This window comes from Carcharodon carcharias, chromosome 24 (assembly GCF_017639515.1).
Source record: "Carcharodon carcharias isolate sCarCar2 chromosome 24, sCarCar2.pri, whole genome shotgun sequence".
Lineage (NCBI taxonomy): Eukaryota > Metazoa > Chordata > Chondrichthyes > Lamniformes > Lamnidae > Carcharodon > Carcharodon carcharias.
In genome coordinates, this window is record NC_054490.1 from 13,039,607 (window position 1) to 13,061,883 (window position 22,277).

Here is a 22,277-nt window from a genome sequence, read left to right on the forward strand (position 1 = left end):
CTGCCACCTTCAATGATTTATGTACAGAAACCCCAAGGTCCCTATGCTCCTGCACTCCATTCAGAATGGTACCCTTTATTTTATATTGTCTCTCCGTGTTATTCCTCCCAAAATGAACCACTTCACTCTCTATGTTAAACTGCATTTGCCATCTGCCTGCCCACTTCACCAGTTCAATGTGTAGAGTGTGCACAGCAAGATTCCAATAAGTTACAATGATCAGTAATATCAGTGATATTTGGATAGTTGCTCGTTAGTTTTTATTGATCTATTGCTAGTAAAAATGATAGAGCACAAATTACTTAAATTTTATGTCAACATTGTTAATTCAACATTTAAAACACTGTCAATCTATCAAACATGATGTAAATATACAGTTTGCAGAGATAGGAACAGGAGGAGACCATTCAGCCCCTCGAGTCTGTTACACAGGAACAGGAGGAGGCCATTCAGCCCCGCAGACTTGATAATTTGGCATGTGGGGAGTATGGTTTGGGAGTGTGAGGGCAGAGTTTTGATCATTAGGCAGGTGAGAGTTGATGGTGTGTGAGGTGGGGAGGGGTTGAGGGGAGGGATGGTGGTTGAGGGTTGGGGAGATGGTGGGAAATTGGAATCTATTCCTGGCAGCAGCACTTGTAGAGAAATGTTCCTAATCCCCCCAGAGTGACCAAGATCGCCAAGACGATCAGAAACCAGACCCACCAGGGTAGGGTCTTCCGGTAAACTCTCAGACAGTCATTACCGTCCCTCTCCAGCCCCACCTCAACTCCCTCATAGCCTCTCGAGCGGAGGGTGAAGATGCAGTTTCCCCCTGAGCTCTCAGCCTTTACAATCTCAAACTTCTCGTAGGGAGGGATTAAAATCTCATCTTCCCCCTCAAAGAATGAGTAATTGCGGATCTTGACACCGTAAGTCGTGTTCAGCACAAACAAAGTCCTGTTTCCATATCCCTCGGCCACTGTTCTGTTGAGGGAGGTGGAGGTGAATCTCCCGAACCTCATCTCCTGGCCCCGTCTCCCAAACTTGGGAACGTTCAACCCGCGATAAAGGTGTAAGTATTTGGAATGATCTCTCAATGCCTGGAGAGCGATGGTTAGGAGATAATGGAAGGCCTTCAGTTTAAATTCGGAGTTGTATTTGGTTATATTTCCATATTTCTGAACCTCATCGTTAAATGCCTTGTACAATGATCCATGATGGGTGTACATAGTGACCACGATCATGTGCTCCTTACGGAGACCATGGGGAATGGTGCGCCCATTCCAAAACTTTCTGGCCAAATCCGAAACATTCATGAATGTCTTGTTTTTCTGCAGTTCTTCATTCAAACACTCGATCGCCAAGTTGTCCCAATCTTCACTCCGTGGGAACCAATACGCGGCCGAATTCTCTTCCATATCCAGCCCATTGCCAACCATGTGGATACCACAGCTTTCCCCATCGCTGACCAGGGAAGTGACCAGCTCCTGTGCTGTGAATCAGAGAGAGTGAGAGAGACAAGTCCCAGTGATACAGCCTCTTCCACAACAACACAATGAGCCAAAGCCTCACAGCAGCAACAGTTTCTATCATAAACCCACCATGACACAGAGACACAGAAGAGAATTTCAGGGAGAGATCGCTCAAAGAGAGAGAGAGAGAGTGATTTGAAAGGGATTCAGACAGGAGGGAAACAAGAGGAGAGGTTTAGGGAGGGAATTTCAGAGCTCAAATTCCCCAGGCAGCTGAAGGCTCGGCCACAGATGGTGGAGCGATGGGAATCGAGGGATGGTCTAGAGGCCGTAATTTAGGGGCACAGAGGTCTCGGAGGGCATAGGAGGGTTACAGAGCTAGGGAGAGTTGTAGGGGCTGGAGGAGGTCAAAGAGCTAGGGATGGTTGTAGGGGCTGGAGGAGGTTACAGAGACAGGGGGGTTTGTCGGGGCTGGAGGTGGTTACAGAGACAGGGAGGGTTGTAGAGGCTGGAGGAGGTTACAGAGACAGGGGGGTTTGTAGGGGCTGGAGGAGGTTACAGAGACAGGGATGGTTGTAGAGGCTGGAGGAGGTTACAGAGACAGGGAGGGTTGTAGAGGCTGGAGTGCCCCTAGGCAGCTAAATTTTCGGCCGCCAATGGTGGAGCGATGGGAATTGAATGAGCGCAGAGATCTCAGAGAGTTACAGAGTTAGGGAGTTGGTCACCCTACCAAAGCGCGGCACTCCCTCAGCACTGACCCTCCGACAGTGCAGCACTCCCTCAGTACTGACCCTCCGACAGTGTGGCGCTCCCTCAGTACTGACCCTCTGACAATGCGGCGCTCCCTCAGTACTGACCCTCCGACAGTACGGCGCTCCCTCAGTACTGACCCTCCGACAGTACGGCGCTCCCTCAGCACTGACCCTCCGACAATGCGGCACCCCCTCGGTACTGACCCTCCACAGTGCAGCACTCCCTCAGCACTGACCTTCCGACAGTGTGGCGCTCCCTCAGCACTGACCCTCCGACAGCGCGGCGCTTCCTCAGCACTGACCCTCCAACAGCGTGGCGCTCCCTCAGCACTGTCTCGAGGAATGTCTGTCTGTACTTGGGCATTGCAGTCCAGGATTTCCTGTCACCAGTTTTGGAGTCAGTGTCGAGGGAATGAGCATTGAAACATAGTGAGAGAGAGGTTCGGCTGTTGCAATGTTAGTTAGTACACAGTCGGTGGGTGGAAAGCTGTTTTTTAATTTGAAGTCAGAAAGTCGATACTCACAGAATACCAGCAGGACAGAATAAAACAACCAGCTCATCTTCTGTTAATCACCAGCCCTTCTACACTAAACTAACTGCCCCCTCAAGGAGAGTTCATTCTGAGAAATAGTGCACCCTCTGCCCATTTCCTGACATTCTCATGACCAAGGTTTCTTTTAACTCTCTACAATGTACAATCTCCCAGTTTCAATATTCCTGGCTGAAACCACAAGTGTTGTGTAATGATCAGATCATCATGTCCCCTTACTTACCGTTCTCATTTCCCCTCTTTCTTTCTCCGTCTCTCTCCAAACATTTCCCTGCCTCTCTCTCTCTTCTTCCCTCCATAACCTTAATTCCCAATCTATCATGTATCCTCCTCCAGCATCTACAATTCTCCCTGTCTCTATAACCTCCTTCAGCCCCTACAAACCTCCTTCTCTCTGTAACCTCCTTCAGCCCCTACAAACCTCCCTATCTCTAACCTCCTCCAGCCCCTACAAACCTCCTTCTCTCTTTAACCTCCTCTAGCCCTCCTTATCTCTAACCTCCTCCAGCCCCTACAAACCTCCTTCTCTCTGTAACTTCCTCCAGCCCTTACAAACCTCCTTCTCTCTGTAACCTCCTCCAGCCCTACAACCCTCCCTAAATCTGTAACCTCCTCCAGCCCCTACAACCCGCCATCTCTATAACCTCCTCCAGCTCCTACAAACCTCCTTCTCTCTGTAACCTGCCCCAGCCCTACAACCCTCCCTAGATCTGTAACCTCCTCCAGCCCCTACAACCCTCCCTAGATCTGTAACCCCCTCCAGCCCCTACAACCCTCCCTCTCTCTGTAACCTCCTCCAGCCTTCCTTATCTCTAAACTCCTCCAGCCCCTACAACCCACCATATCACTGTAACCCCCTCCAGCCCATTCTATCCTCCCTATCTCTAACATCCTACAAGCTAAATCTCTGCCCCTCCAATATTAGCCTCTTGCTGGATAGAGGGAGAGATTCATAGAGAGTGACAGTGACATGGCGTCAAGAAATAAATAAATTGTAATATTTTTCTTCTGTTAATAACCCTCTCATGTTTCTTGTGTACTGGAAATAGACTTTTAGCGGGGGGGTAGTTGTTATGGTAATTGGAATAAGAGCCAGAGTGACTGCAAGAGACTAAAACCAACAGTAAGAAGTGGTTTTGATATATTAATGAACCAAGAGGAATTTTGATCAGAGTTTTACACAAAGCAAAAAAAAACAGGAATAGTTTTGAATTCTGTGGTTTTATTTTGAAGGTGAGTATTTGCAGGTTATAAAAAGGTATAAGTAAATAAGCTAAAGGTAAGCTAAGGTAAGTTTACACTTTTTAAAAAACAAATACCTAAGAGTTAGAGTAAAGAAGAGTCTAATCAAGTGCGGGAAGAAAGCATTTCTGAACAGGCTGGTTCAGTCAATTGTGAGATCAAAGGGGAGGAACCCATTTAAGGAAATACTGAAGTCTATGTGAGGGAGGTGGGTAGCCGTTTGGATCTCCCAGAAGACAGCAGGCTAGCAGTCCCAGAAGACAGTGTGAGCAAGGCCACACCTGGAGAACCAATTTGTGTCAGCCTCAGAGGACACCGCAAGGGGAAAAAAAGGCACTGTGTGATAAAAATTACTGGAAGGCTACAGATGTTGGAATCTATAAGGGATGGTTGCTGAACATAACAGAGGAACGTTAGCTCTGAGGTCAATTAAGTTAAGATCCTGTGGAAATGTTTTGAATTACTGTTTCCTGTGTGAATCCATTTGTGTGTTTAAAGGTGTAATTGTGGGGTTTTTTTCTCTATTTTCTTTAATAAGTGTTCACTATAAAATCACCACAAGTAGTCAGGGACATCATGTCTTGATTTCAGAACCTCTATTCATACTATACAAATTGCAAGTCAATTTTGCCAGCTTTCCCTCTGTTCCCCTTTGGGCTGCTCATCATTTACCATCAACCCCATGCCGTAACACAATTGAGGGCTATTTGTGGGATATTAAAAGATTAATTCCTTGGTTGGCTTGGAATTGGTGAATTTAAAGACCCCAAGGGTGAGGAGTACACTGGACCAGGGGTGTTATTGAGAGATTTTAAAATGGGAGGACAGCACAATGGCTATGGCAGTTGCTAAGACTTGTAGACTTGTCTAGGAGTAGAAGATATAACGATGGAGGGTTTGCAAAAGGTAACCAAAGCTAACTTAACAGTATCAGTAGATAATTTGCAGTGGAGGTTAACCACAGAGGAAGGGAAAGCAGATGCAATTGAAGTAATTGTGCAGCTTTTGAAATTGCAAGGGGTACCTAAAACTAGCGAGAGGCAACTGGAGGAAGTGAGACTTCAGTTACAAGTGAATTTGAGCGAGCAATGGAACTGAAAAAAAAAAGAACTTGAATTGGAAGCAAAAGAGATAGGAAAAGCGGGAGAATTGGAATTGAAAAGACCAGGGGTAGAGTGAAGAGAAACGGAAGAGAGAAAGGCCATTCCAAAGGCACCTGGCAGAAAGGCAGGAGAGAGAAAAGACAGGAGAACGAGAGGAAAGGAGGGAGGAAAGGGAATTGGAAATGGTGAGGTTAGTAAAGGAGGAGAAAGGGAAAAGAGAGAGACAGGGAATTCCAGTTTAAAAAGTTGGCAGTTAAAATGGAGACACTTAGAAGGTCCAGATCATAACCCAGTGGGGATATGTTTAAATTTGTACAAGCTCTTATGCAATTTGAAGAACGGGGGGTCGAAGCGTTCAAGTCAAATAATTCACGGAGCTGCCCGTCTCACCTTAAGGTTCCGCGTTTCTCATGGAACCTCATCCATGGGCGGGATGAGGCTTCATGAAGGGTTTATAACTCGAATAAAAATATTTTTATTAAAGTTCGTTGACATGTCCCAGCTCATGTGACAGTTTCACGTGAGGGGACATGTCATAGAAATTTTCCCGCCACTTTATTAGGCTTTTTGGACTTAAAAACTAATCTCCCCGAGGCACCACCTCAAAGAGTGCAGGCCTCGACTCAGGCAACACCCCCCTTCCACCCCACCACCCCACCACCACCACCACCATCCCTGGCCCGCACCAGGAACGCTCAGCGCTTCCAGGCGCGCGTCCCGCCAGGCGGGCCTTAGTTGGCCCGCCCATGTAAAATGGCGGCACGGACCCGATCGGGGGCACCCATCGTGTCTGCGCCCTCTCCCGCACAACACCCCCGACAGGCAGAAAATTCTGCCCCAGGTAGAAGAAAAAATCGGGAGGGTGTGTCAGATTTTTTCCATCATTCTTTCACGGGACGTGGGCATCACTGGCTAGGCCCAGCATTTATTGCCCATCCCTTGCTCAGACTGGCATTTAAGAGTCAACCACATTGCTGTGGGTCTGGAGTCACATGTAGGCCCAGACTGGGTAAGGGATGGCAGATTTCCTTCGCAAAAGGATATCAGTGAACAAGATGGATTTTTACAACAATGGCCTGACGATCAGGCCTTTTAATTCCAATTTATTTTTTGTTGAACTCAGCTCTCACCATCTGCCAAAGGGAGATTTGAACCCAAGTATCCAGAGGATTACCTTGGATCCACAGACTATGAGCCCAGTGGTAATACCACTACACCACCACCACCTCTCCATGAGCATGCTTAAAAAGTGCTTCAAGAGCAGGGGGGTTGGGGGGTAACCAAAAAGAAGCATTAAAGCTGATGAATCAGGGAACGGAAGTCGGGATGGAAAATTCTGAAATTGACTTTCCTCCAATTCAATTGGAGAATGGGGAAGCGCTTAAGAATGTGATGAAATACCGAGCTGCCTTCCACAGAAGTATCAAGGTGACTTGAGAGAGCTATTGCAGTCACTTTGGACTATCTGTGGGGATAAGTTGGGAAAAACAAAGGTAGCTGTGCGTGATGTAGATGTGGGGAATTCTGTCCCAATCAAGCAACATCCTTATAGGTTAAATCCAGTAAAGTGATCACAATTGTGAAAGGAAATTGAGTTTACGCTCAAGAGTGACATGATTGAGTTGTGTTGCAGCAATTGGGGGTCACCTCTTGCGATGGGATCAGAGCCAGATGGGATTGAAAGTCTGTGGGTGGATTATCGAAAAGTGACAAAAGCAGATTCACGTCCTATTCCACGTCTGGAAGGCCGCATTGAGAAAGTGGGACCATCAAAGTTCATCACTAAGATTGACTTGCTGAAAGGATTATTGGCAAGTACCTCTATCGGAAAGGATGAAAGAGGTTTCACCTTGTGGTACACCGGATGGGCTTTATCAGTTCAAAGTCATGCCGTTTGGTATGAAAAATCACAGAATCCCACAGTGCAGAAGAGGCCCTTCGGCCCATCGAGTCTGCACCGACACGTGAGAAACACCTGACCTACCTCCCTAATCCCATTTACCAGCACTTGGCCCATAGCCTTGAATGTGCCAAGTGCTCATCCAGGTACTTTTTAAAGGATGTGAGGCTAACCCGCCTCCACCACCCTCCCAGGCAGCACATTCCAGACCCTCACTGCCCTCTGGGTAAAAAAGTTTTTCCTCACATCCCCCCTAAACCTTCTGACCCGCACCTTGAACTTATGCCCCCTCGTGACTGACCCTTCAACTAAGGAGAACAGCTGCTCCCTATCCACCCTGTCCATGCCCCTCATAATCTTGTACACCTCGATCAGGTCGCCCCTCAGTCTTCTCTGCCCCAACGAAAACAACCTAAGTCTATCCAACCTCTCTTCATAACTTAAATGTTTCATCCCTGGCAACATCCTGGTGAATCTCCTCTTCACCCCCTCCAGTACAATCACATCCTTCCTATAATGTGGCGACCAGAACTGCACACAGTACTCCAGCTGTGGCCTCACCAAGGTTCTGTACAACTCCAACATGATCTCCCTACTTTTGAAATCTATGCCTCGATTGATAAAGGCAAGTGTCCCATATGCCTTTTTCACCACCCCACTAACATGCCCCTCTGCCTTCAGAGATCTATGGACACACACGCCAAGGTCCCTTTGTTCCTCAGAACTTCCTAGTGTCATGCCATTCATTAAATACTTCCTTGTCAAATTACTCCTTCCAAAGTGTATCACCTCACACTTTTCAGGGTTTAACTCCATCTGCCACTTAACTGCCCATTTAACCATCCCGTCTATATCTTCCTGTAGCCCAAGACACTCAACCTCACTGTTAACCTCCCAGCCAATCTTTGTGTCATCTGCAAACTTACTAATCCTACCCCCCACATAGTCATCTATGTCGTTTAGATAAATGACAAATAATAGGGAACTGAGCACAGATCGCTGTGGTTCACAACTGGACGCTGGTTTCCAGTCACTAGAGCATCCTTCTGTCATCACCCTATGCCTCCTACAGCTAAGCCAATTTTTAATCCACCTTATCAAATTACCCTGTATCCCATGTGCATTTGCCTTCTTTATAAGTGTCCCATGTGGGACCTTGTCAAAGGCTTTGCTGAAATCCATATAAACTACACCAACGGCACTACCTTCATCTACACACCTGGGCACCTCCTCCAAAAATTCAATCACATTTGTTAGGCATGAGCTCCCTCTGACAAAGCCATGCTGACTATCTCTGATCAAACCTTGCCTCTCCAAGTGGAGATAGATACTCCCCTTAAGAAAAATGCACCAGCCACCTTCCAGAGACTATCGGATAAGGTTATTGCTGGACTGAGTCACTGCGCTGTGCACATTGATGATCTGGTGGCATTCAATCAAACATGGGAGGGGGTACTTACAGCATCTGGGAGAGCTATTCGATTGTCTACAAGGAGCTAAGTTGGTAGTGAACTTGGTTAAGAGTGAATTTGTGAAAGTACAGGTCCCATATTTGGGCCACAAAGTTGGACGTGGGGAGATGGACCCACAGGATGTGAAAATGAAGGCAATTGACGAGTTTCCCAGTGCCTTCAATGTAAAAGGGAAGTTTCACAAATTCTAGGCATTAATGTTTTATTTTTAAACAGAAAGTTCATGACAAACTTTAGCCGTGTGGTTGCTCCATTAATTGAACTCAGAAGAAAACAGGAAGTTCAGTTGGGCGTAAGAGTGCCAAAATGCATTCAGAAATCTGAAAACTGCATTGACAACAGGGCCAGTTTTAGCGACACTGCATTATGCCAAGCAGTTTAAATTGGCTCTTGATGCGAGTAATGTGGGTATTGGTGCTGTATTGTTGCAGGGAGATGACGCAGGCATTGGAAAAGCCCGTGGGATACTTCTCAAAGAAGTCAAGCGTCCATCAACAAAAATACTCTCCACTGTTGAGAAAGAAACTGAGTTTGGCACTGGCATGATGAGATTTTGAAATGTATGTTGGGGGTCATTTGTATGTGCATTGCGAGGTCCACCCCAGGCACAAACAGAGGCAGGGCTAACCCGGAGATTTGAACTTTATAATAAATCACAATATGGAAATCTAAAAAAAAACACAACTCATCAGGGACAATTGTTTACACTGGCCGTAACCCATTAAGAATTTTGGAAAAGTTTCGAGACTGGAATGCGAGACTGGTTAGCGGGGTCTATTACTACAGCCATTTAACTTGCAAATTATACATAGAAGAATTCTCCCAAAAGCTTAAAAAAGTCAGTGGTTTGAGGGAATTGGATTGTGGGGTCCTTGAAATGGTGTTCTGGGTTATCTGATTGGTCGTTCAGTACTGTCTGCTGAGCCATCGATGACTCTTGCACTGCTTTCCAGGTGGACTCGAGGAATACCTGCGAGTACTCACCTCCAGCACGTGGAGCGACTTAAGGGCAGCTCCTGCTCGCTTGTGAAAAGCTGCTGTCTTCCTTTCCCAAGCAGCTGATCCTTCTTTCGCCCCCCCTTCCCCCCCAAAGCAAACCAAAGCCAGCTTTCCAGGCACGGTTTCCTTTTAAAGACATAACCACCATGTGACCCTTTTGTAAACAGTCCACTGTAAGCGTCCAACTGTCTCCACAGGAACCAAAGTGAAAAGAACCTCATTTTGGATTCGTAAGGTGAAAATGCTTCGTCCGGTGTCTGGTAACATCTAGAGGGTCCAGAGGCCTCCACCATCTTTAAAACTGCTTAATTACCTTTTCCTGTAAAATGCCGTCTTTTCCAGCAACAGTAGCCACCAAAGTCCTCGCCTTAGCCCTTTAAGGGGCAGGATCTTTTAGAAAAACAACACAAATTCTTCCAGAATGTTCTTAGCCCACGAAGGTGAACCATTTTCTGTGATTAAAGCATTTATAACAGTGGAAGTCAGCTTGCAGTAGACAGCCGGGGAGTTCACTTGACTGCTCCATTTCAAAAGGTGAATTTGAGCACAGGATGGAACCCATTAAGGTGAGTAAGGAAATTCTTACATGCTGCTGTGGATTCAAATATAGCAAATGTATCATCCGTATGTCGAACATATGCGAGGGGTACAAGGTTAGGTGTCATTCCATCAAAGATGCGTTTCTCGTGGAAACCAGTGAGATCTGGGCCTAGAGAGGATCCCATAGCAACACCACTTATTTGGGAACAAATGGTGCCGCTTAAACTGAACTCAACTGTGAGAGTCGCCGAGTTCATAAGTTCAATGAATACCCATTCACGCGATGGTGAGGGGTCTAGATCTCCATGGTATAGTGCTGCAGCGCAAATACCTATGGCTTCCTTAAGTGGAACACTGATGAATAGGCTAGCAATGTCAAATGGGCACGTGGACACAACATTGCTTTCGATGTGCAAGTCCTGTATGGTCTTCGCAAATGTGGAGGAATCCTTCACCGTGACTGTGGAAAACTTGCTCAAAACTGGTTGCAACCATTCACCCAACCAATGGGCCAAATGACGTTGTGCAGAACTGGTCATAGATAAAATTGTGTGTAAATGGGCATCACTTTTGTGTGCCTTGGGCAGCTCATACATACACAGACGTAGCAAATCATGAGGACAGCCCTTGCTGTATATATCACACAGCAGCTCATCGTTCTTTGTTGTGACTGCTGCAGCCAGTACAGCGGAGTTATTTAAAAATCCCAGAGGGGAACTTGAAACAACTGTCATAACCTATAATTTTAAGTTTTATGTTTGAGATGCAACTCTACATTCAGGAATCAGACCACCAGTTCCCAAGGTTTTACATTAAACTAAATGAAACATTTTATTAATTTATACAAGTTAAAATATATATACACATGGCTACAAATAGCTACTATCATCACTTTCAACAAATTCCCAAACTAATCTCCATTAAGGTAACAGCAACTGATAAACTTAACCAAAACACCAGGCAAAGTGTTTTCACCTTGCGAATTCAAAATGAGGTTCTTTTCACTTTGGTTCCTGTGGAGCCAGTTGGAGGCTTGATGCTGCCTTTTGATCTCACATTGCCTCTGCTCTGCACACCTGAAAACTGCTCAAGTTATACTTACCACCACCCATTGTATGTAAATTCTCATTGTATCACCAGCCACTTCTAACAATAAAACTCCTTTCATAATACCAATTTTATTAGGAATATAATCATATTGCTTGGTAGCTGCTAGATAGGCATCAGTTTTCACCCCGCTTCTTGGATGCTCTATTCAAAAAATGCAAATACACCCTATCTCTCTTACATATCAAAACTAATACATATAAAAGCACTCAGACTAGCTGGATTTAATCCAATTAAGGCACATCCGCAGACTAAAGCTCTATTTTCAAAGAAAAATATTTTCCAACAATATTATATACATTAATAGCTTCATGATGTCACTCACAATTAGGGGTTGTGGTGGAAGAATTAATCCAGGCTGGTTTCTTGGTTAAAGCTGGTTTATTTCCAAGACAATTCCTCAGTGCTACTGACTTCCTAGCAACTTCCAGACAGCGTGTTCCAGCAGTAGCTTTTTATTCGATTCAGTTGGAATAATTAATGCCCATCACTGGGCATTTAACTACCAATGTTTAACTACCAATTGGTTTTAACAAGATGATTGCCATATTAACACATGATTCTCTTACACAAGTCCAGCAAGCGTACTTTTAGCTTACTTTCGAGCAAGGCTGTTTGATCATGATGATTGGCAGGTCTGATGGATACGAATTTGGACCTGTCATTAAGAAAGGTATGTATTTTGTTGATATAGTCATGCTTGTTAAAGGTGACCGCTCCCATCCCTTTGTCAGGTTTACAGATATGTACAAAAGCAAAATACTGCAGATGCTGGAAATGTGAAATAAAAACAGAAAATTCTGGAACAACTCAGCAGGTCTGGCATCATCTGTGGAAGAGAGAAACAGAGTTAACGCCTCCAGAGGTAAAGAGAAGTAGACATGTGATGGATTTTATACCGGTTAAGAGGGGGTGGAGAAAGATAGGAGGTCAGCGATAGATGGGAGCTGAGGAGAAATTTGACAAAGATGGCATGGACACAAGGCAAAGTGAGTGTTAATGGTAGTGTTAAAGACTAAAGAAGGTGCTGATAGTGGCATAAAGGTAAGAATGTGTTAATAGCAGATCAAAGATCAGCGCTCTTTAGCACATAGAAACAAATGACAGATGGCCCTTTAAGGGTGAGGGGGGAGGTCTAGGTAGAATTAAGTATAAAAAAAACTAAATGAAAAAATAAAATATAAATATATACAATAAAAATAAGTAAATAAGTAATTGGATTAAAACAGGGGTGAGGATGGAGGAGAGAGTTCATGATCTGAAGTTGTCGAACTCAATATTCAGTCCGAAACGCTGTAAAGTGCCTAGTCGGAAGATGAGGTGTTGTTCCTCCAGTTTGCGTTGAGCTTCACTGGAACAATGCGGCAAGCCAAGGACGGACATGTGGGCATGAGAGCAGGGTGGAGTGTTGAAATGGCAAGCAACAGGGAGATCTGGGTAATGCTTGCGGACAGACTGAAGGTGTTCTGCAAAGCGGTCACCCAGTCTGCGTTTGGTATCTCCAATGTAGAGGAAACCGCATTGGGAGCAACGAATGCAGTAGACTAAATTGAGGGAAGTGCAAGTGAAATGCTGCTTCACTTGAAAGGAGTGTTTGGGCCCTTGGACGGCGAGGAGGGGGGAAGTAAAATGGCAGGTGTTGCACCTTCTGCGAGTGCACGGAAAGGTGCCGTGGGAAGGGGGTGGGAAGTGGGGGTGATGGAGGACTGGAACATTGAGAACTGTTGGCATGACATTAGTTGTCTCAATTTCTCTGCTCCTCTCACCCACTCTAACCTGTCTCTCTCTGAACTTGCTGCACTCCGTTCTCTCAGGTCCAACCCTGACATCGTCATCAAACCCACTGACAAGGGTGGTGCGGTTGTTGTCTGGCGCACTGACCTCTACCTCGCAGAGGCTGAGTGTCAACTCACAGACACTTCCTCCTAACTCCCCCTGGACCATGACCCCACCACTGAACATCAAGCCATTGTTTCCAGGATTGTCACTGACCTCATCTCCTCTGGGGATCTTCCTCCCACAGCTTCCAACCTGATAGTCTCCCAACATCGGACGGCCCACTTCTACCTCCTACCCAAAATCCACAAACAGGACTGTCCCAGCAGACCGATCATGTCAGCCTGTTCCTGCCCTACAGGACTCATTTCATGCTATCTTCACTCCATTCTCTCTCCCTTTGTCCAGTCCCTTCCCACCTACATCCATGATTCTTCTGATACCTTACGTCATATCAACAATTTCCAGTTCCCTGACAACAACCACCTCGTCTTCACCTTGGACGTCCAATCCCTCTACACCTCCATCCCCCACCAGGATGGTCCGAGGGCCCTTAGCTTCTTCCTCGAACAGAGACCCGAACAATCCCCATCCACCACTACTCTCCTCCGTCTGGCTGAACTTGTTCTCTCACTGAACAATTTCTCCTTAAACTCCTCTCACTTCCTCCAAATAAAAGGTGTGGCTATGGGTACCTGCATGGGCCCCAGCTATGCCTGTCGCTTTATGGGGTATGTGGAACATTCCTTGTTCCAGTCCTACTCCGGCCCCCTTCCACAACTCTTTCTCGGTTATATGGATGATTATTTCGGTGCTGCTTCATGCTCTTGTCTGGACCTGGAAAAATTTATGAATTTTGCTTCCAATTTCCACCCCTCCATCATTTTCACATGCTCCATCTCTGACACTTCCCTTCCCTTCCTTGACCTCACAATCTCTGGTGATAGACTGTCCACCAATATCCATTACAAGCCTACCAACTCCCACAGCTACCTCGACTACAGCTCCTCACACCCCGCTTCCTGTAAGGACTCCATCCCATTCTCTCAGTTCCTTCGCCTCCGTCGCATCTGTTCCGATGATGGTACCTTCAAAAACAATTCCTCTGACATGTCCTCCTTCTTCCTGAACCAAGGTTTTCCACCCACGGTGGTTGACAGCGCCCTCAACCGTGTCCGGCCCATCTCCCGCGCATCCACCCTCACGCCTTCTCCTCCCTCCCAGAAACATGAAAGGGTCCCCCTTGTCCTCACTTATCACCCCACCAGCCTCCGCATTCATCCTCCGCCATTTCCGCCAACTCCAGCATGATGCCAGCACCAAACACATCTTCCCTTCACCCCCACTATCGGCATTCCGTAGGGATCATTCCCTCCGGGACACCCTGGTCCACTCCTCCATCACCCTCTACCCTTCAACCCCTTCCCACGGCACCTTCCCATGCAATCACAGAAGGTGCAACACCTGCCCCTTTACTTCCTCTCTCCTCACCGTCCAAGGGGCCAAACACTCCTTTCAAGTGAAGCAGCATTTCACTTGCACTTCCCTAAATTTAGTCTACTGCATTCGTTGCTCCCAATGCGGTCTCCTCTACATTGGAGAGACCAAACGCAGACTGGGTGACTGCTTTGCAGAACACCTTTGGTCTGTCCTCAAGCATGACCCAGACCTCCCTGTCGCTTGCCATTTCAACACTCCACCCTGCTCTCATGCCCACATGTCCGTCCTTGGCTTGCTGCATTGTTCCAGTGAAGCTCAACACAAACTGGAGGAACAACACCTCATCTTCCGACTAGGCACTTTACAGCGTTTCGGACTGAATATTGAGTTCAACAATTTTAGATTAGAAACTCTCTCCTCCATCCCCACCCCCTTTCTGATCCCCACCCCCTTTTTTTCCAATAATTTATATAGATTTTTCTTTTCCCACCTATTTCCATTATTTTTAAATGTATTTCCATCTCTACCTTCTAGCCTTTTTCGATTCCTTCACCCCACCCCACCCCCACCAGAGCTATCTGTAACTTGCTTTTCCTGCTTTCTACCCTTAATTAGCACATTCCTTAGATAATATCACCACCTTCAACACCTCTTTGTCCTTTGTCTGTGACATCTTTTGGATATCTCCACCTATCACTGGCCCTCTATCCAGCTCTACTTGTCCCACCCCCCATCGAACCAGCTAATATTTCACCTCTCCTCTATTTTTCCTTAGTTCTGATGAAGAGTCATTTGGACTCGAAACGTTAACTGTGTTCCTCACCGCAGATGCTGCCAGATTTCTGAGTTTTTCCAGGTATTTTTGTTTTTGTTTTGACTGGTCCAGGATGTCCCAGAGGGAATGGTCTCTAGGGAATGTCGCCAAGGGGGGGTGAAGGGAAAATGTGTTTGGTGGTGTCTGCATGCTGGAGTTGGTGGAAATGGCAGAGGATGATCCTTTGAATGCGGAGGCTGGTGGGGTAAAAAGTAAGGACAAGGGGGACCCTTTCATGCTTCTGGGAGGGAGAGGAAGGTGTGAGGGCGGACGCACGGGAGATGGGCTGGACATGGTTGAGGACCCTGTCAACCACAGTGGGAGAAACCCTCAGTTAAGGAAGAAGGAGGACATGTCAGAGGAACTGTTTTTGAAAGTGGCATCATCAGAACAGATGCGACGGAGGCGAAGGAACTGAGAGAATGGGATGGAGTCCTTACAGGAAGCGGGGTGTGAGGAGCTGTAGTCGAGGTAGCTGTGGGAGTCGGTAGGCTTGCAATGAATATTGGTGGACAGTCTATCACCAGATAGAGAGGTCAAAGAAGAGAAGAGGAATGTCAGAGGTAGACCATCTGAAGGTGTTAGAGGGGTGGAAATTGGAAGCAAAATTGATAAATTTTTCCAGATCCAGATGAGAGCATGAAGCGGCACCGTAACAGTCATCGATGTACCGAGAAAGGAGTTGTGGAAGGGGACTTGAGTAGAACTGGAGCAAAGAAAGTTGCACATACCCAATAAAGAGACAGGCATAATTGGGACCCAAGCGGTGACCCATAGCCACACCTTTTATTTGGAGGAATTGAGACAAGTTTAAGGAGAAATTATTCAGTGAGAAAACAAGTTCAGCCAGACGGAGCAGAGTAGTGCTAGATGGGGATTGTTCAGGCCTCTGTTCAAGGAAGAAGTGGAGAGCCATCAGACCATCCTCGTGGGGGATGGAGGTGTAGATGGATTGGACGTCCATGGTGAAGAGGAGGTGGTTGAGGACAGGGAACTGGAAATTGTTGATATGATGGAGGGCATCAGAGGAATCGTGGATGTAGGTGGGAAGAGACTGGATAAGGGGAGAGAGAATGGAGTCTAAATAGGAAGAAATGAGTTCCGTGGGGCAGGAACAGGCTGACATGGTCAGTCTACCAGGACAGTCCCGTTTGTGGATTTTGGGAAGGAGGTAGAAGCAGGTTGGGAGGCTATGAGGTTGGAAGCTGTGAAGGGAAAATCTCCAGAGGAGATGAGGTCAGTGACAGTCCTGGAAACAATTCTGTTGAAGGGTCATGAGGACTCGAAACGTCAACTCTTTTCTTCTCCGCCGATGCTGCCAGACCTGCTGAGATTTTCCAGGTAATTCTGTTTTTGTCCTGGAAACAATGGCTTGATGTTCGGTGGTGGGGTCATGGTCTAGGGGGAGGTGGAAGTGTCTGCGAGTTGATGCTCAGTCTCTCTGAGGTAGAGATCAGTGTGCCAGACAACAACAGCACCACCCTTACATAAGATTACATATAATATTGCCATATAGGGTTAACATTTAAGATTATTTATAAGATTAACATATAAGATTGTAAATAAGATTGCACATAAGGTCATCATATAAGATTCTATATAATATTATATATAAGATTACACAAAAGATTCCATTTAAGATTTCATATAAAGTTACATATAAAATTAAATGCAAGACCACCATATAAAATTTCATATACAGTTCCATATTGTTACCACCAATCGCCATGTGATGTCCTCCAAACTCATTAACTTCCTAAACGAGAGCCCAAATTGTTAAGCTCCTGGGTGAGGTGGGATGAACTGGCTCCCATTCTTTATTCTGCCCCCTCGGTTGGTCGCATCAAGGTTAATCCCTTGTGGATACCTTTTCCCAGTCCAAATGTATTTATAATTTAAAAGGAACCAATTTAACCAGGCTTTCCTGAGTTAAAGAAGGAGTGAGTTTATTAGTTACTAAAAACCCAAGGAAAAAAATTAATAAAAATACAACGCGCACACACACACACAAAAATCAGAAATGAGAAGTTAAGAGTCCAAAAGTAAAATTTTAAAAAGATATACGAAGCAGTCTTTGGCTTGTCCATGAGGAGTAGATGGCGAAATGTCGCAGCTGTTAAGTTGAGTGATTCCTGCAGAGCTGACCTCACTGCAGCTGTTAAGTTGGGTGATTCTGGTAGAACTGACTTTGGCCGTTTCACAGTGGGTTTGGAGACACTTGTTTCTGCAGGGTGACAGAAAGGCTGCCCTATTTACTTTTAGATTGTGGTTTTGCTGAGCCTTGCTTCCAGCAACAGAGAGAGAGAGGGAGAGAGAGAGAGAGAGGGTGGGAGAGGGAGAGAAAGAGAGAGAGAGAGAGACTTTGCCTGCAACTGCAAGGGTAACTAGTTGGTCTTCTTGCGCTGTCACTCTCATAGCGCACCAGCACACTAGCACACCCTAAATTGCCCTGCTGCTAGCTTTTTAACCGGTTTTACCCCCCGAGTATTCCTGTAAGGGGAAAAAAAAAACATGTCTTGCACCCAGAGCCTGTTTTCTTTGATCTCCGACCATTTTATACATTCTGAGATATGAATCAACAGGAGATGTCTTTTAGATGACTGTTGAGATGTGGTAATTGGTCTTTTGTCTACACACCCTGGGAAATTAAAGTTCAGTCTTTTGCATCTTCCCTATCTCCCTTTCAAGAGTCTCTGCTTGAAGAAGGCCTTTTCAGGTGCGACATTCCATGTTCTCTCAGGACAGGTCTGTCAGTATAATCCACATAGGAATTTTCCAGAAAGTGGTCACTTTACATTATCAGCCATCTTTTGTTCAGTGCCCTTACTTGGATTTCTTTAAAAACTCACACATTGCTCAATATGATCGTAAGAATTTGGTGGTGGTAATCAGCTTTTATGACAATATAAGATTACCATAGAGGGTTAAAATTTCAGATTACCCCACATCTATGAACAGTATTGGTCTCCTTATTTAAGGAAGGATGTAACTGCGTTGGAAGCAGTTCAGAGAAGGTTTACCAGACTAATCCCAGGAATGGGTGGGTTGTCTTATGAGCAAAGGCTGGACAGGTTAGGCTCGTATCCGCTGGAGTTTAGAAGAGTAAGAGGTGACTTGAATGAGACCTTTAGGATCCTGATTCTTGACAGGGTGGATGTGGAGACGATGTTCCTTCTTGTAGGAGAATCTAGAATGAGGGGGGTCACAGTTTAAAAATAAGGGGTCACCCATTTAAGACAGAGATGAGGAGAAATGTTTTCTCTCAGAGGGTGGCGAGTCTTTGGAACTCTCTTCCCCAACAGGAGGTGGAAGCAGAGTCTCTGAATATTTTTAAGGCCGAGCGAGATAGATCCTTGATGAACAAGGAGGGTGAAAGGTTATCGGGGGTAGTTGGGAATGTGGGGTTGAGGTTACACTCAGATCAGCCACGATCTTATTGAATGGGGGGAGCAGGGCTCGAAGGGCCGAGTGGCCTTACTCCTGCTCCGAATTCCTATGCATGTTTGTATTACATACAAGATTCCATATAAGATAGATTTGATTCCATGTTAACATTACATATAAGATTACATGTAAGAGTTCATATAAAATTACCACACAAGATTCCATATATTACATTGTATGTTTAACATATAATATTATGTACAAGATTATACATAAGATTGCCATATCAGATTATGAGGGGGTGGGGTTTGACAGGGTGGATACTGAGAGGATGTTTCCCCCTCGTGGGGGTATCTAGTACGAGGGGGGCACAGTTTCAGAATAATGCAATCATGTACTTTATTGTCGAAGGAATGGAATATAAAAGTAGGGAAGTTCAGCTGGAGCTCAAAGTGAATGTGAAATTCAGTCATGTTATGATTACTGTTACCTAGAGGGCATTGGTGAGACCGCTCCTGGAATCCTGTGGACAGTTTCAGTCTCCTTACTTAAGGATCGATAGACTCGCATTGGAGGCCTTTCAGAGAAGGTTCACTGGGCTGATTCCTGGGGTGAAGGGGGTTTGTCTGATGAGGAAAGGGTGAGCAGGTTGGGCCTGTACCCATTGGAGTTTAGAAGAATGAGGGGTGGTCTTGCTGAAACATATCAGATTCAGAAGGAGGGAGGGGACTTGACAGGGTGGATGCTGAGAGGATATTTCCCCCTTGTGGGGGTATCTAGAACGAGGGGGGGTGCACAGTTTCAGAACGAGGGGTCTCCCACTGAAGACGGAGACGAGGAGGAATTCCCTCTCTCGGAGTGTCATGAGTCTGTGGAATTCTCTCTCTCTCCCCCCACCCCCACCCAGAGAGCAGTGGGGGCCGGGTCACTGAATATATTCAAGGTTGAGTTAGACAGGTTTCTGATTGACAAGGAGAGCGTCATGGAGGGGGTGGTGGTACTGGGGGGTGGTGGTGGGGTGGGGAGTGTGGTTGGGGGTAGGGGGGAGAAAGTGGAGTTGAGACCACAATCAGGTCAGCCATGGTCTTATCGAAAGCGAGAGCAGGCTCGAGGGGCCGAATGGCCTACTCCTGATTTAATTCATGTTTTCCTATGTAGTCACTGGGCATACATACATACGAACATATGAATTGGGAGCAGGAGTAAGGCCACTCAGAGCCTCGAGCTCTGCTCCCCCATTCAATAAGATCATGGCTGACCTGAGTGTGACCTCAACCCCACATTCCGGCCCACTCCCGATAACCTTTCACCCCCTTGTTTGTCAAGAATCTACCTCGCTCGGTCTTAAAAATATTCAGAGACTGCTCCCACAGCCTTTTCAGGAAGAGAGTTCCAAAGGCCCATGACCCTCAGAGAAAAGATTTTTCCTCCTTATTTTTAAACAGTGACCACCCCCCCCACCTCGTTCTAGATTCTCCCACAGGAGGAAACGTCCTCCCCAAATCGGCCCTGTCAGGATCTTATGTGTTTCAGTCAAGTCGCCTCTAAGTTAGGAAACTCGTTTCCACCTACTTCCCTTGTCATTTGTGGGGAAATTTAGAGAGAGGGGCTGTTGAGAGGAGTTGGTTCAGGAAGCAGGCCTGCCTCCTGCTTTGAGACTGTACTTTAACTTTACTAGGGACCTTTACCTCACTTTGCCGAACGAATTCGGTGGGAACCCTCGTTTGGCTTCATTCCTCCTCTCGGCCCACCGGCAGGCTTCGTGTGCCTGCCTCCACACCCAGGGCCTAAGTGCGGAGGATGTGACTGAAGAGGTCAGGAAGATGCCAAACTGTGATCTCTGATGACCTTCCTCAAGAAGACCCTTTTCTCAGGGTGAATGGAGCGTCGGTCAGTTATTTATTTTTTTTAAAGAGGGTGTTCATTTCGCTGATTTACGTAAGGTTTAATTTAAGTGCCTTTTCCCGCTAATAGCCTGAATCATTAGGGGGAGGCGGTGGTGTAGTGGTTTGGTCGCTGGGCTGAGTGACCCAGTGTGCTCTGCTAATACTCTGGAGACCTGGGTACAAATCCTTATCTGTGGTGGAATCTGAATTCGTTAAAAGCCTGATGGTGAGATTGTTGTCGCAAAAGCCCATCTGGTTTGTTAATGCCCTTTCAGGAAAGAAATCTTCTGAGCTGCAAGAATGTGGAAGTAAACCTTCCAACCTGTGGCTGACTGTGAAATGGGGAGTTAGGAAAGTGCGGTAAACATTCCCGCACTAGCCAGTGACACCCGCATCCTGTGAACTAATGGAGGCTGGGAAGCGGAAAATGCTGGAAAAACTCAGCAGGCCTGACAGTGTCTGTGGAGAGAAAACACCCGAGTTAACACTTTGAGCGTCAGAGGCTCGAAACGTGGACTCTGCTTCTCTCTCCGCAGACGCTGTCAGACCTGCTGGGTTTTTCCAGCATTTTCTGCTTTAGGCTCAGTCAGCGTCTCTGTTACAGCCTTTCACACCGACGCACTTCACCATGCAGGCGCACAGCGCTTTACTCCAAACCGGCGGTTTTGTTACATCAGCTCCTCGGCTGAGCCCAGCTGGGCAGACGAAAGAAACTAGAGGTGGAGAATGCTCCTTTCAGCCAGGAAGAGCCAAGCGGTACTGAATGTAGAACAGATTAACAGCTGCTCAGCAAACAGCATCCACCCCCCCCCACCCCCACCCCGGCTTCCAAATGGGAAAAGGCCAAACGCCCAGCAATTGGGATCAACTGGTTTCAACTGGCCTCACATGCCAGGCAATCACTGTTTCAGCCGTTCCACAAAACTGTGCCTCCTCTCTCTCTGTCTCTCTGCTTTTCTGTCTCTCCTTTCTCTCTCGCTGTCTCTCTCTCTCTCTGTCTCTCTCTCTCTCTCTCTGGCTCTCTCTCTGTCTCTGTTTTTCTGTCTCTCTCTCTCTCGCTGTCTCTCTCTCTCTCTCTCTCCGTCTCTCTGTTTTTCTGTCTCTCTCTCTCTGTTTTTCTGTCTCTGTCTCTCTCTCTCCATCTCTCCGTTTTTCTGTCTCTCTCTCTCTTGCTGTCTCTCGTCTCTGTCTGTCACTCTCTCTCTCTGTCTCTCTGCCTCTCTCTGTCTCTCTCTCTCTCTCCTGTCTCTCTGTCTCTGTTTCTCTGTCTCTCTGTATCTGTCTCTGTCTCGCTTTGTCTCTCTTTCTCTCTGTCTCTCTCTCCATCTTTGCCTCTGTCTCTCTCTGTCTTTCGCTCTGCTTCCCTCTATCTATCTCAGTCTCTCTATTTCTGTCTCTCTCTCTCTCTCTCTTTCTGTGTCTCTGTCTCTCTCTGTCTTCCTCTATTTCTGGCTCTCTCTCCCTCTGTCTCTCTCTCGCTCTGTCTCCCCTCTGTCTCTCTCTCTGTCTGCCTCTCTGTCTGTTTCTCTCTCTCTGCCTTCCTCTATTCCTGTCTCTCTCTCTCCGTCTGTCGCTCTCTCTCTCCCTCTGTTTCTCTCGCTTTCTCTCTCTGTCGCTCTCTCTCTCCCCCTGTCATTCTCTCTCTCTGTGTGGATCTGACTATTCCGTTCTCACTTTCTCTCCCGTTTCCAAACATAAACTAGCTGACGCATTTTAACAGAAATAGTTCAGCCAGGAAGTGAACCCGGTAGAAAACAGGAAAGGTTCCGAACGTGTTCCAGTACACAAGCTACAAATTAGAGAGAAGGAGAGAGTGGGAGGACAGAGAGTGCGTAGGAGAGGTTAAAAATACACCTCCGT

The 22,277-nt window shown here is 46.5% G+C and overlaps 2 protein-coding genes across 6 annotated transcripts in view; one reads left to right on the plus strand and one right to left on the minus strand.

Annotated features, from left to right (window-relative positions):
• Positions 1-235: 235 nt before the first annotated feature.
• Positions 236-2,880, minus strand: LOC121269408 (NAD(P)(+)--arginine ADP-ribosyltransferase 2-like). 5 transcript variants are annotated; one of them, XM_041174019.1, is made up of 2 exons: positions 2,728-2,880; positions 236-1,466 (listed from the first exon to the last, which is right to left on the minus strand). In XM_041174019.1, exon 2 carries the CDS (start codon positions 1,416-1,418, stop codon positions 615-617), a length of 804 nt encoding a protein of 267 aa, XP_041029953.1. In that variant the 5' UTR covers positions 1,419-1,466; positions 2,728-2,880; the 3' UTR covers positions 236-614. The 5 variants fall into 5 exon arrangements, with proteins under 5 accessions (XP_041029953.1, XP_041029949.1, XP_041029950.1 ...); XM_041174015.1 differs by having other exon boundaries at positions 236-1,471; XM_041174016.1 differs by lacking the exon at positions 2,728-2,880 and adding an exon at positions 2,440-2,485 and having other exon boundaries at positions 236-1,471.
• A 3,874-nt stretch (positions 2,881-6,754) lies between these two features.
• Positions 6,755-22,277, plus strand: part of LOC121269345 (alpha carbonic anhydrase 8-like) — a 67,358-nt gene continuing 51,835 nt past the window's right edge. Inside the window, exons 1-3 of the mRNA XM_041173896.1 lie at positions 6,755-6,996; positions 9,935-10,036; positions 20,210-20,345. Of these exons, the coding sequence (XP_041029830.1) occupies positions 6,755-6,996; positions 9,935-10,036; positions 20,210-20,345 (480 nt within the window). The remainder of the gene's footprint in view (positions 6,997-9,934; positions 10,037-20,209; positions 20,346-22,277) is intronic.